Below are 13,905 nucleotides of genomic sequence, written 5' to 3'. Positions count from 1 at the left end.
AACAATAGCTCACATTTGGGACAGCTGTTTTCCCCGAAAGCACCCAGGCTGCCTTACAGCCGCTGGGCAGGGGTCCTCTCCCCTCACTCACACACAGATCGTGTTCTCCCTCTCCTGCAGAGATGCAGTCACCCCTGGGGGGACCTGGCAGGTTCCTCGAGGAACATGCCATCTGGCAGCCCCATGCTCGCAGGAAGGCTTGTGGGAGTGAGTGAGACTCGTCCTCCAGCAGAGGCTTATTGGAAATTAACCCCTGAGCCTTCTACCTTGGGAAGAAAAGGAGTGCATTACTGCAGATTTTATTTCCTACTTCTAGCATCCCAAAATGCATGGAAGAAGATTTGGGCACATCAGCAGCATGCTACATCTTGCTGTACAGAGCAAGCTGCTTTGGCTAGCACTGAAGCCAGGGGCTGGGAACCAGCCCTTGCACCTGGACCCCTCTACACCCTTGTACTCCTCTTCCAGCCCCACTCCTCTGCTCCCTGAGGTAACACAACAGAGCTCTGGTCCCACCAGGAGCCACTGTGATATGGAGCCCTCTGCTCTTGACCATTGTCCCCAAGACCTTGCATGGTCCCCTGGATGGCTGCACCCTGGTGCCACCTCCTCCCTGGAAAGAAGTCACTCCTGCAGTCCCACTGGCCTGATACCATGTTGGAGGGACTGAGTCAGACCCTGGTCTTGCCACATGTGCCTTAGAGAGTGTGCCTCCATGCTGGAGCCCCCATCACCACCTCCTCTGCCACTGCCGACCTTCTCCTCGTGGACCTCTCATCATTTGAGGTTACAGCCCACAGCTGCCCTTTCCTTTTATCTATCAGCCCATGCTGGAGAGGTTATAGTCTCCCTCTCTCACATCTTTGTGAGAACAAAAGCGCCAAACAGGCCTTTGGTGTGCCCAACTCATAGCCTCATTTATAATAAAGTTTGGGAGGTACAAAAGACACCAGGACAGATAAGTGCATCACATGGAAGGAAAGGAGCAGCCTTCACAGCAAACAAGGAACCAGAAAGAAGAAATAAGAAGACTAAGCAAACAAAACATATCTTGCAGGGACAGCAAAGGCAGCAGCCAGAGGCCGAGGTGTGCAGTGCCCCAGTGGCATAAATGTAAGTGCACTGCAGAGCCTACTAAGTCACACCAACCAAGCCCTCAGTGCATGCGTTATCTCACCACCCTGGGTCCTCCCTCTTGGGAGCAAAATCCCACTGTTGGGCTCACCTTTGGCACAACGCACCAGACACTTACTAAGGGCTAGTAACATGCCAAATACTCTCCAATGTACTTTGAGAAGATCAAAAGCAAATTTGGGGTCCTCAGCCCCAAGCTAGTGCTCTGGGCAAGCTGAGTCACCCAGAGGCACGTTCACATGGATATAGCTTCCAAGTCCCATCACGAGCAAGCAGCTTAGTAGACATCCTGCCCACCTGATATAACGGGCTCTACCAAGGACAATCCCTTCTATCTCTGCCAGGTTTTGAAATCAGTAATCAATGGGAAAGCTCAGAGAGAGTGAGCTTTCCTACAAGGAAAGAATAAGTTTTCTGATGAGCTCAAATCCAACTACTCTCACAAAACTTTAAAGCATCCACCAAGAAACCATCAGGCTCCAGCAAAAAGCCCTGTTTATTACTGCACCTTCCTAGTCCCAGCAGGTCTGCTAGAGAGGAGAAGAAACAAGCTCAGAAGCCAGTGAACCCATCACTGCCACCTTTGGTGTCCCCAAAGCACCCATCTCCTCACCACCACCACTCCTACAAGCCTAGAGTCCAGCACTTGAGGCTTGGTCCTTTGGGAACATCAGGCCAATATTTGGGTACGGGCCAGCAGGACTCCAAGAGGTGCCAGAGGGAGCTAAAAAGCAGCCAGAGCTCAGGTCCTGAGCAGGACCTAACCATGCTTTCCTCATGGGAGCATCAGGCAAGCAGAGTCTCTTCCACTCTGCACTTCACAGGCAGTGAGTTCAATAGTTTGCAGACAATACACCCTCTCCATCATCCTTCAAGTGACCAACCACCACAAGCAGCAAATAAAGGTGTCTGCAGACACCTACCATCTCCATTTGAATCTATGCTCTGCAACAGTGTTGGTGACCTCAGGTTGTTCTCAAGGCTAGTAATTTTGAAATAACATTGCATGTACCCACCCTCTTTCACTGTGAAAAAGATCTGCTAAGGTTTCCTGTAGTAAGGGAAGGTGGAGGGGAAGTGAGCAGCTAATTTGAATTTTGTTTTACCATCTGGTTGGGATTAAGATCTAGGCAGGTCAGCTGTTGCCCCAAGATGCCATTCTTGCCTCACCTGCTCTCAATTTTACACCTTTTATGCTATCAGTCCAACAATATTCAGCTGAACATCTCCTGGCACTGGGCTGTTCAAGTGCCAGAGAATAGCTCGGAGTGATTCGTTCATCCTGGGGCATTGTCCACGAGAGACATTCAATGAGGTTAATCTGGATCAGCTTTTGAAGACACGGCTTAAACAGGGGGAGGCTCCCAAGCGGCCTTAACCCAATTAAGCATCCTTCCCTTAGGACGGGAGGACAGCTAATCTTGCATTAAAGTCCATCAAGTGTCCTGTTAATCAGGTGCACTTTAATATCACAGCTGTGGTCATCCCAGTGGAGGCCACCAAGAGGCTGGAGATGCCTTGTCATTTTTCACCTCCTTTTGTCACTTCAGTTACTTCTACCGCTACTTTGGGTAGCGAGATGAAAGGCCCAGCAGCTCTGCCCTTATCCACTTTGCTCTCCAGATTCCCCTCCAGTTTTTCTTTTCACATTAACTGTGTCACACACCAGACTCTCATTGACTAACTGCCCGAGGGGGACCCTTGCTGAGTGTTAATTGCTGTTAATGAGCTGTTACTGCTTTCCTTCCAAGAGCACCAATTACAACAGCACTCAGGCACTACAAGAAGATGCGTGTCTGCAACAAATCAAGGCAAATTTTACTCCAGACCCTGGCATTGCACTGCCAGCAACTCCTGGAAAATGCTTTAAATCAGGACAAGACTGGGTGAAGGATAACAGCAGACAGCTCTCCTGCCATTGCCTGTCCCCTTGTTCTTCATATGGTGGGTCAGGGTGAATGAGAAGTCCCTGATTTGCTTCCTGTGGGTCCTGTTGTGGTGCCTTGCAGAGATGTCCACACTCAGCTGTTCACCTGAGCTCTCACTCAAGTCTCCCTCCAGCCACAAGCACACAGTCCCACTCTGGGTTTTACAGGAGGATGGTGGCTGAGCTGGCTCAGAGCACAGCAGGACTTGTCTTGTGCCATGCACTACTAGAGGAGGTGCGGGAAGGACTCGGCAAGATGGCTTGATGGGCTGGTGTTGTGCACAGCAACACTGCCACCATTTCAGCATCATCCCCTACCCCAGAGCTGGGGGCAGCTCCTACCTCAGCTACAGCAGGGTCCATCCCCACCAGAGCTTTATAATCCTTCTTCCCAAACCTCATTTCCCTCCCCTGCTAAGCATGGGTGAAGGTATACGCTAGCACCAAGTGTGTCCTGGAAGTGTACCGACATGTCCACCAGCTAAGAAGCACTAGAGCTACTGCTGTTCCTAAGGCTTCTCCCTCTGATTTACCTTTCTCAAAGCTGCAGCCCAAGGAAAGGAGGTTTTAAATGAGGGATGTGCTAAGATGGTAAAAGGTTTTGCATGAGTGCTTAAGGTCATTCAAGTCAAGACAAGGTATTGAGACCCTCCACCAAAGTAGACTGAATCTGTCTACAATGCTAGTAAGAAATTGCTCAGTGTCTCACTCTGACTTTCTCATTTGGATTACTTTTGGCCATACTAAGAAATATTCACATCCAAACCACTCTCTGTGAGAGCCTTGAAATGAAATACAGCAGAGCTGGTTTACTCCATGAAAAAAGATCCCAAGATTTTTGTCTTGCCACCTTGAGCTGAAAGGAGATTTAGAGAGCACCACCTGCAGCAGGGTTTCCCTCTCCCCAAGCTCTCCCAAAGCCACAGCTCTCTCCTGGGCTCTGGCACGTGGTTCTCCAGCAGGTATAAAAAAGCACAAGGGTCTCGGCGGAGCAGCAGCCAACTCACTCGCTCGCTCTCCTCCAGTTACAGACTGAGAGCTGTTGTTCACATCGAAGCACCTGGCTCCTATTGTGCCACCTTTCCGCAGTTTGTTAAATTTTATTTCACTTTATTTCTCCCGTTTTGGCTTCCACCCTAAAAATCCTTCTGTAAGTTCCTCAGCTGCCCCACTCCTCATAAATGTTCATTTAAGTACAATACCTTACAAGCAAACCCAGAGGTACTCGCTCAGCGGGAGCTCTGCCTGAACAAAACCCCTTGGGCTAAGGTCACCTGCTCATGTATCTTGGGATTCATTCACCAGCTTTGGGGGAAAAACACCAACCTGGCCAAGCCCTTGAGCGAGCTCAAGCTCACCTTGTTTTTTCCCAAACCCATGCTACCAATTTCCCAATGGTTTTCCCACAAACATACATACTCTTCCCCAGGAGCCAGGGTACCCTCAGCAGGGAGGAGCCCAGGGAGGGTGCGTGTCCACCAGCATCTCTGAAGAAGCTGGCGAAAGGCAGCTCGGAAGAGCTCAGCAGCAGCAGGATTCAACTCATGCCCCCACATTTCCCAAATGCCGGGCCACTGGATTTCGTTTTTCAGAGCTTAGCCTACAAATAACCAATCTTGTCTTCTGTGCAGGCCAATGAGGTCTGCGGACAGAAAATTGCAAAAGATTTGTTATTTCCCTAGTGTTCCCATTTTCCCATTCCTTTCCCACAGAAGCAAGGTTTTTGTTTTGTTTTGTTTTGTTTTGTTTCTTTCTCAACTTTCAGGGGAAAATCCTGACAAATGGAAGCCCTGATTCATACCAGCAAAAATTTGGCCTTCTTTAATTTAAGGTGGAGCCCTTCTTGTCTGAGGATGAAAACATTTCTCTAACTGCACACAGAGGGCAAGCACCAAGCCTTTGCCCTGCTGAAGCAAAGGCCGAGTGGCGTTGGATGCTCATGGCCACCATGAGCGGAGAGCCGTCGTGCGGGCAGGAGAGGCATCACGCAGGCAGGAGAGCTGCTGTGCATGCAGGACAGCCACTTTTCTCCCCCACGCTTAGGAAAGCACTGCCCGTGCTCGCTCACAGGGATGGGAAACAAGGGGACAGGCAGGCACAGGGTGACTGTCACCAAAGAGACTTCCAGGAGTCTGCACATCTTCTGGGAGGGTGCTCAGGCAGAGGCAAGGCATGCAGCTCCACGGCTGGAGGGATGCATTGGAAGAAAGGCTCCCCATCCTCCTCCTGTCTTTTCTCAGAAGACTGAAGGAAGTGTGAGAAAGGCTCAGGAAGGTAGGAAGGGAAGCGCTGCTCCTCTCCCATCACCACGACCCAAGCAGCGATGCCTGCTTCCCTCCTCCCTCCGTGTCCCACCTGAGAAGCAGTAGAGAGAAGAAGCAGGGTTGGGGAAAAAGGATTTATGGCCATAGCCTACCTGCTCCCACAGCCCAGGGAAAAAAAGTGAAGGAGAAAGAAGATCAAAGGCGCAACATATCCCTAAAACCTTGCAGCTTTTCTCCCCAGATGCTGCCATCTGGACTGCACTGCTCCTGCTCTGGTGGGCACCTCTGCCTGTCGCCAGGAGCTGGCGGCAGGGAATAAGCAATTTTCTCTGACACCGAGACAGAAACAGCTTAAAAAAAAAAAAAGGAAAAGCCATGACTTTTTTTTCCCTTTCTCGCCTCCAGCCAGAAAGCACATTTGGCAGAGCCCTGAGCACTGGAAGCTATCAGCGGGGCTGCCGGCACTTCAGAGGCTCCAGGGAGGAGGGCAGGCGTGCGCAAGCCACCGACCACGTCGAGGACACTGTCCCTGCTGCCCTGGGGTCCCCCATCATGCGTGGGGGGTCCCCCTCTCCATCCCATCCCATCCCAGCTGCTGCCTCCAAAGGGCCCCGGGGAGAGCAGGGGTCCCCTAACGCTGCACGTTGATGCTCCACAGAGCAACGTGGGTTTTGCAGGGCATTTTGCACCTGCAGCACGCGGTAAAGGCACGCATCCTCCTCCAGCACCGAGCAGCCACCCCGTGCCTTTGCCTGACGAGGGGGATTTGCTCCCCAGCCACCATTTGGCTTTGAGGTGCAGGATTTGATCAGCCCCTGCCCATGCCCAGCCAAGGGCATCTCCCCATAGGCATCACTCCCCAGGGCAAGATTGCGGGAAGCTTACACGTGCCCACCCACACCTTTCCAAATCCTTCCCCTCACACCTAACAGCATCACCTCCTTCTCCCCACCCCAGCACTCAGGCAAAGGCATTTTGAATATAAATTAAGAAATCAGTCTTTTAGACACTTCCAGGGAAGGTGGGGAAGGGGCAGCAATCCCCCCACTGCATCCTGTGCAGGAGGGTCAGGGGACGCCGCACCCTTTGCACGGGGCCGCTCTGCCCACCCTGGGGTGCCTGCGGTCCCGCTGGTGTGTCACCAGAGACCAGCAGCTCTGCACTGGGAATCCCCCCAGAGGGGAGTTCCCCATCACCCCCCACTCATTCTGGGAGGAAAAGCACTTAATGGCAGGGCATCACAGATGGGTGCCATCCCGCACCGTGGGATTTACTTGCCCTCGATGGCACAGCACACCCGTCCCCACAGGAAAACACCCCTCCACCTTCCCATGCTGGAAAACGGCCAGTCAGAAGCAACATCCAGGCACAGAGCGGGTGTCAGGGAGAGGGCGCACCCCATCCCTCGACATGCCATCCTCCCCATAAGTCCCGCACCTACCGCTGGGGTGAGTCAGGGTCGAAGCAGGTCCTGGCCACATCGGTGGCCCGCGGGTCACAGCAGTCACCGTCGTCGAAGTCGTCCAACATGTTGTTGCACTCCATGTGGCAGACACCGTCGCGGCGCTTCCAGGAGAAGCAGCGGCCAGGCCGGCGGCAGTCCCCACCATCGTAGCCAGTCAGGGGATGCTCACACTCGGGGTCGCAACGCTCGTTGCCCACCTTGCTGGGCTCACAGCCCAGGAGGATGGCACGGCGGCGCAGCGAGGAGTTGCGTACCTCCAGCAAGCTGAGCTGCCAGGAGATGTTGTAGGGTCGGAAAGCTTCGCTCAGCGCCCGGTGTTGTCGCCAAATCTGCTCCTGGCTGACCATCGGCCGACCGCCGCCATCCTCCGCCAGGTTCACCACTCGGTACCGCACCGCCTTCCCACTCCGCAGCGGCCAGTGCCGGTTGTAGTGGGAGACCAGCTCCACGTTATCACAGGCAGTCTGCCCGCAGGCAGGGGGGCCCAGCGGCCACAGGACGGGGGACAGCGGGGATGGAAGCACCCGCTGCCGGGGGAAGGCGCCCTCCCGAAAAGGTGCCCAGTGCTCCTCTGGGGTGGCGAAGTCAGCAGCCAGAGCCAGCCCTGCCACCCCCCTGGCCACCCCCTCTAGGAAAGGACGCTGGAGATGGGGTTGGGACAGGGCTCCCCGCCAAAGGGCCAGCCCGGCCAAGTGTCCCCGGAAAGAGTGCGCGGTCCCCCAGGCGTCCCCCCCCAGCAGCAGCGTGCGGCAGGAGGCCATGAAGGCGCTGTGTAGGGGCCCGCCCTGCCCGCCGGTGCGGCCCACCCGCGCCCCATCCACATAGAGGGCCATCCACTGCCCGTCGTAGCTGGCAGCCAGGTGCGTCCATGCCTCAGGGCGGTAGCGGTGGTAGGCGGTCACCTCGGTGGCAGTGGCCGCCCGGTCTGTGCGGAGGGAGAAGAAGAAGCGGGCATCCTTCTTGCCGCCAAGCTGCAGGGCATGGATGCCCAGCGCCCAGCCCTTATTGCTGGCCGTGTGCGAGCAGTTGTCGAAGACGCCTGCAGCAGGGATGGGGATGGGGATGGAGAGAGAGGAGAGCTGGTGAGGACTGGAGAGCATCGCCGCTCCTCCCCGAAGCACAAGCTGGGTCCTCGGCGGCAGGACAGCTCTTGGCAGGGCTGTGGGGAGGCTCCTGCTGCCATGGGTAAACGAAGTGGGTGCTGCACCAGGGGGGACACCCCAGTCCCCATCCAAAATCATTTGGATGAGCAGGTGGAGTAGCCAGGAGGGATGGCAGAGCCGGAGAGGAGGGATGGAGAGGGGAGGAAGACCATGGACAGGAGGAGAGGCTGAAGAGCGAGGTGTTTCTGAGCTGCTCTCCGTAGGAGCGCTCCTGCAGGACAGGATTAGAGGCTAAGCTTTTTATCTGTGGACCAAAGCTTTTAAGAATTAGAGCACAGCAACCCAAAGCAAAACAGCCTCCTCCGGGGACTGCTTCCCCAACAGCTTCCAGGCAGATTTACAGCTCGTCTTTACGCTCCAGTTTTCCTGCCAGTCATGCATCCAGTGCAGGCGGGTGAGGGTCGGTTGGAGGGGGAGATGGAGGGATGCGCTACCTCCAGCTGGGTGGTGCACACCTCAGCCCTCAAAGCTCTCCCAACCATAAATCCATCCACAGGAACAGCTTCGGGCTCAGCCTTTCTGTGTGCACCCAAGCGTGTTGCAAACCAGGCTGGGCAAGACCTGGAGCTTTGCTGACTTTCCCTGAAACTCGGGCTGCTGAGCGCCCATGGTCAAGAACCAGAGGCTTGCAGGCACTGAATGCCCTTGGGAATCAATGGCCATAAGGCACTTAAATACTGGCAAGGGGAAATGGACCCACTGCTTGAAGTAAGTGCTTCTGGGCTCCTAAATCACCACAGCTGGGACGTTCACATGGGTCATCAGCTGGGGCGAGCGAACTTGAAGGTACACTTTGAGCCCTACCAGTGGCATCTTCTGGGAGGCCCCCACTCTCCTGTTCACAGCTCCAACAAATGGCTTCCAGAGGTAATCATGCCCCGATGCTGCCAGAGCCTGCTACCCGCCCCCAGAGGCCCTTCTTATATTCCTGCTGCAGGATTTCTTATGCTCCAGCCTGCTTTTCGCTGCTGCATGGGTTCTCCTGCCCCTCACCATGTCAATCCCATCACATGCACTCCCTGCCCATCTCCGTGGCGTAAAGGCATCATGGGCCAAAACAAGGCACTCCTGCCCCGTCCCGCTGCCTCGCTTGTCCCGGGGGATGCTCAGCATGACACTCTGGGGAAACTGTACCTACCGCCAGGATTGCAAAGAGGCCAGCGGAGAGAGGCAGAGGTGCAGAGGAGCCGGATCTCCGGGCTTTCATCTAGGGAATGTGACTGAAGCCAGGTTACCATGACCGCACATCTCCCCCACCAGCCCTCGTAAACACGCCGTCTGCGCAGCTGGCAAAGGTCACGGTCAAGCCCCACTTGCACCCCAGGAAGATGTACCCCTCCCTACATCCATCCGTTTCACCGAGGGTGAGATGGGTGGTGGCCTCTTGGCCATCCCATGGTCGTAACCGCTCTGGGCACGGATCCCTGCCACCACTCACTACAAAGGCAGCCACGCACAAAGCCTCCGTGGGCGGATGGGCTTTGGCCAACTCTTGTTTTCTGGTGGATTGTGAAAGGGAAGCAGCAAGACCAGGGGAAGCTGAGACGGGGAGAAGCCAAAAAGCAGGAGGCAGGCAAAGGAGCCTTGCAGGTGTGAGAAGGCAAAGCTGGAGAGTACTTTTGGGCTGGGTGCTGGCTGAAAGGTGCTTAGACCTGCACAGTTCAAAGCCATCTTCTAGTATTTGGTCCTCACTGGGGTTGAGGAGACAGGGCTTGGTACCTCCTCTCTTAGGAAAACTCATGCATTTCACCTTGTAATGATTTAGAGCACCCCAAATTTGATTAAACACTAAGGCACAACCAGGGCAAAGAGCATCAGGGGTGTACAGCCTTCTGGGGTGAGTGTGAGCTAGTATCCTCGCAAGCTCATGCTGGAGCCAAGCCTGGAAGTGCCTGACAAGTTCAAAACTGGCCAAAAGAACCATAAGTGAGCCTAAATCAGGTCTGGAGACTTCATCAAAGGGATGAAAGTAAGGCCAAGGTCAGGTCTACAACGGGTGCTGGAAACCCACTCAGGCAGCAGCTGGTGCTTCCTAGACATGGCCAGGGATGCCATCTCTGGTGCAGCCACAGACCACGCAGGCAGAGCAGCACATCCTGCAGCCAGGAGCCACTGCAGAACGGCGAAGCAGAGCTGTCCAGCACCAGCTCCTGACATCTCCAGAGGGCTTCCAGACGAAATCATCAGGGACCAGTTTCTGGACCGTGGAAGACACTGGGATTTGCCAAAGAACTTGGTATTTTGTCCTGGGGTGACCCACCAGAAAGGGAAAGAGCTGTTTGCAGAGGAGGTACAAGCTGATCGCCTCGGCACCCGTAAGTGCAACTCTGCCGCTAATCCGTCAGGTGGGAAAGGGGAGCTCTAACCTGGTTTGTGATGTTCATCAGTGTTTAGGGTGATAACTGGGGTAACAAGAGTTGTTGGCAACAGTGCAAAAAAAATGAAGAAAAAGGTGTCTGCCAGGGAAGGTCTCTAATGGAGAAAAAGAGATTAAGTGCGTCCCTTTATAAGGAGCACACTCAAACCAGCATCTTCTCCCGCTGAGGCCAGGAGCTTTGCAGCACAAGGAATAGTTCAGTCATGCTTTGAGATTCAGGTACCAGGGGGAAATTAGCTGCTAAAGCTCCTGAAACAGGCCAGGAGCATCCAGCTGTGCCATGAGAGCAGCCGGCCTGAGAGAGTGGTCACCCCTCAGGGCGTGCAGTGGTGAGCAGCTCGGGGACCCGAGGAGGAGACCTGGGCTTAGACACAGCAGAAGTTTGGGACTGCCTCTGGTGAGGGATCTTCTGACCCAACAAAATCACCTCTGATCTGAGTATAAACAAACGTCAGCCTGGTACCAGGGGAAATCCCCTTGGGATTTACCAGACGCAGAGCAGACGTGGATAGAAGGGAGACAAAAAAAGGTGGAAAAAGAAATGGCATTACATCAAAGGACTCTCATCTGCTGCCCAAAATGAGAAGGACGTGGAAGAGGGACCAGTCTCCTTCCCTGGCGGTGGCCGTGGCAGGGTGCTGGGGTTATAACCCAGCAGAAATCCCCCCATGCAAGAGGGGCTAAGAGGGACAAACAGCCCCATTCAGGGGGGCTCTAAGGCAAAAGTGACATCTATGGGACCAAAGCCCCAACTCCTGAGCCTTCAATCCAGGCAGCAGTCACACCTGCCAACAGGACAGCTTGCTTTGCCCAGAGCTGCTCAGACTGGCCTTATTTCCCAGGCAATGACGTTTGGAGATGCTCAGCTCTGCCCTGCTTTCCTCCTGCCTTCCCTCACTCATGGACACCTGGAGCATCTCCAGCTCCTCCACGGCTTTGGACCACCTCAGGGCTCCATCCCCTCTCTACCGACAGGGCAGGAGCAGCACATCAGAAGCAGACTCAGCACCTGCCGAAGGACTGGCAGCTGTCTGCATCACCTGCTCTCACGAAACACCAGTGGTGCTGGCCTGTCTCCCTTCACCACCAGCACCCGGGCCCCGCGGTCCCAGCTGCAGGGAGAGGGTGGGAAGCCGACAGTGACTCAGACAGCCTGGGGCTGACTCAAACCCTGGAGCACGGAGGCTGGGGGATATTACCCGAGTGAGTTCCAGCACTCACGGGCGGCGCTTTCAGTGCTAACAACCGTCCCACCCTCTGCAAGGAAAGAGGAAAAAAAAAAGAACCCACAAAACAAAAAACCCAAAACACTGGCTAGCTGGGAAAAGTAAAACCCAACACCTGCAGGCCAGACCTCCAGATGCAAACAGCTGTGCTGCTGATGCGATGGCTGGGAAATGTGCTCCACGCATCCCAAGCCGCTGCATGCTGGCGGGGAGGCAGCAGGGACCCCGGTGGAAAGGTGGACAGCAAGGTGAATGTTAGGTAGTTTCCTTGTACATGGCTGCTTTTCTCCTCTGCTACGCAGTCTCTAGCCCGTCCCTCCTACCTCTTCTGCAGCAAAGATGTGGCTATCGCCCTGATGAGCTGGGGAGATAAATTCATGAAAGGGGCCAGGCGGTGAGCAAAGCAGAGGGGGGTTCAGTGGAGCGATCGCAAGTGGTGGGAGAGTTAGGATAGAGGGAGGGTTTCCCAACCGGTCAGCTTGGCTGGGGCAGCATAGAAACACCACAGCCCCCACGCTCTCCCAAGAGGGACCCCAGACATCACATGGGAGGGGTACATTTTGGCACTGCCACCCGTTCCCAGCCCTGCCCGGCATCACTGTGCTGCCCTGCCGTGCTTGTACACTGCCACAAACACCCGTCCTGGCACGGCCGCATGAAGGACCGCTGCAGGAGGTTACATCTGCCCCGCTCTGTGCCCGTGTGCCAGTCCCCTCCGCCTCCCCAGGCTCTCCGTCACCTGCCTGTTTTTTGGCTTGGTGGGGCGAAGGGGTAATTGCCGGTAGAAAAAAACATCTGGGGCCGCCCTCTGTCCCGGGAGTCATTCTGCAGAGCCCTCGGGGCCGGGAGCCCGGAGGGGGAATGCCGGGGCCGGGGCCGTGCGTGCGGCGCGGCTGCCACCGTGCGGCCGCCCGCCCCGGGGACCCGCCGGGAGCCCGGCCAGGGCGGGCGGGGAGCGCGGGGAGCTGCGGCCGCTCAGCCAGACGGGGAGCCCCGGAAAGCCCCCGGCGTGACCGCGGCCCCGGGGAAGGAGGAATGGGGGGTTAGGGGGAGTCGGGCGGAGCGTGTCCCCCAAAGGGACCTTCCAGCTCCCGGCGGGAGGAGTGGGAGAAACTAGATAGGAGCCGGGGAGGCCGGGCTGGAAGGACCGGGCGGGGGGGCAAAGAGAGGGGAGGGGATGTTTTGGGGTTTTGTCTCAAGGGAAGGGGGAATATTTCACGCCTGGGGTGCTGAGGACACGGGTGAGGGCGCGGGGTGTCACCTGCCGCAGCGGAGAAGGCAGGCGAGCCCCTCACGGGGGTTTTGGGGGTCGGGTCCCCACCCCTCCCTGCCTGCCCGCCGGCGGGACGGGGTTTACCTGCGATGATGGCCGGGTTGCTCTGTCCGCCCTCCGCCTTCACCCACACCTCCAGGGTGAACTCCTCCCGCGGGATGTCGGGCAGCGCCTCCGGCCGCGCCGCCAGCTGCTCCCGGCCGCCGGAGAAGTACAGGGCGGGCAGCGGCCGCTGCCGGGGGGAGCTCGGCACCTGCGGCTCCCGGCCCCGCAGCCTCTCCCTCCGGACCTGGCCGTCCGCCTCTCCCCCCGGCTCCTCTCCGCCTCCCCCGGCTCCCCGCGGTCTCCGGCCCCGCGGCCGCCCGGAGCCCGGCGGGGCTGCAGCGCCGAGCACCCCGTGCGCGCCGGGACCCTGCGGGTACAGCCCGTAGGGGTGATGCGGGGGGGCGGCACGGCGGCTCGGCGCCTCCGTCCCGCAACCGGAGACCGGCGGGGGGTCGGGGGGCCGGGGGTCCCCGCGGGCCAGGCTGAGCGCCGCCAGCAGCAGCGCGGCCAGGGGGGCCCCGCCGCGCAGCATCCTCCTTGGGGACGAAGGGGGGGGCGGCCCCGGGGGAGGGGGGCGCTCAGGGGGGCGGCGGGCGGCAGCGCCGGGGCATCCTCCCCCGGCCCCCGCCGCAGCCGCTGCCCCCAACTTTTCCCCGGCACCGCTCTCCTCCCCTCTGCTCCTGCGGGAGGAGGAGGAAGAGGAGGAGGAGAAGGAGGGCGAGAGCACCGCGGCGGGGACCCCCCTTCTGCCTGCAGCCGGGGTTCCCGGGGCACGGCGGCCCCGGCGCGGCTCTCTGCGCTGCCCGGCTCTGCCTGCGGGAGCGGGGGATGCGTTAGACGCCCTTATCTAGAAAGCCCCGAGGCGCTCCGCTCCCCCCCTCACGGAGGGGTGTGGAGGGGGGGGCTGCCTTATTTAAAGATGATTAGGTCCAATCTAATAAACCCCGAGCGGAGCATCGCCCTCCCTTCCCTCCGCCCTCCCGGGCGCTGCCCAGGATGCTGGCGGGGAGGGGATGCGGAGGGCACCCACC

The 13,905-nt window shown here is 57.4% G+C and overlaps 1 protein-coding gene across 1 annotated transcript in view; it reads right to left on the bottom strand.

Moving 5' to 3' along the window:
* PAPPA2 (pappalysin 2) overlaps positions 1–13,411 on the bottom strand; it is a 94,292-nt gene extending 80,881 nt beyond the window's left edge. Inside the window, exons 1-2 of the mRNA XM_075507898.1 lie at positions 12,914–13,411; positions 6,767–7,829 (exon numbers count right to left, since the gene is read on the bottom strand). Coding sequence (XP_075364013.1) covers positions 6,767–7,829; positions 12,914–13,406 — 1,556 coding nt within the window. The 5' untranslated portion in view covers positions 13,407–13,411. The remainder of the gene's footprint in view (positions 1–6,766; positions 7,830–12,913) is intronic.
* Between the last annotated feature and the right edge of the window lie 494 nt (positions 13,412–13,905).

The sequence above is a fragment of the Mycteria americana genome, chromosome 7 (genome assembly GCF_035582795.1).
Source record: "Mycteria americana isolate JAX WOST 10 ecotype Jacksonville Zoo and Gardens chromosome 7, USCA_MyAme_1.0, whole genome shotgun sequence".
Classification (NCBI taxonomy): Eukaryota; Metazoa; Chordata; class Aves; order Ciconiiformes; family Ciconiidae; genus Mycteria; species Mycteria americana.
The sequence above is the reverse complement of the archived record's forward strand: the minus strand, read 5'-3'. Positions and strand labels throughout refer to the sequence as shown.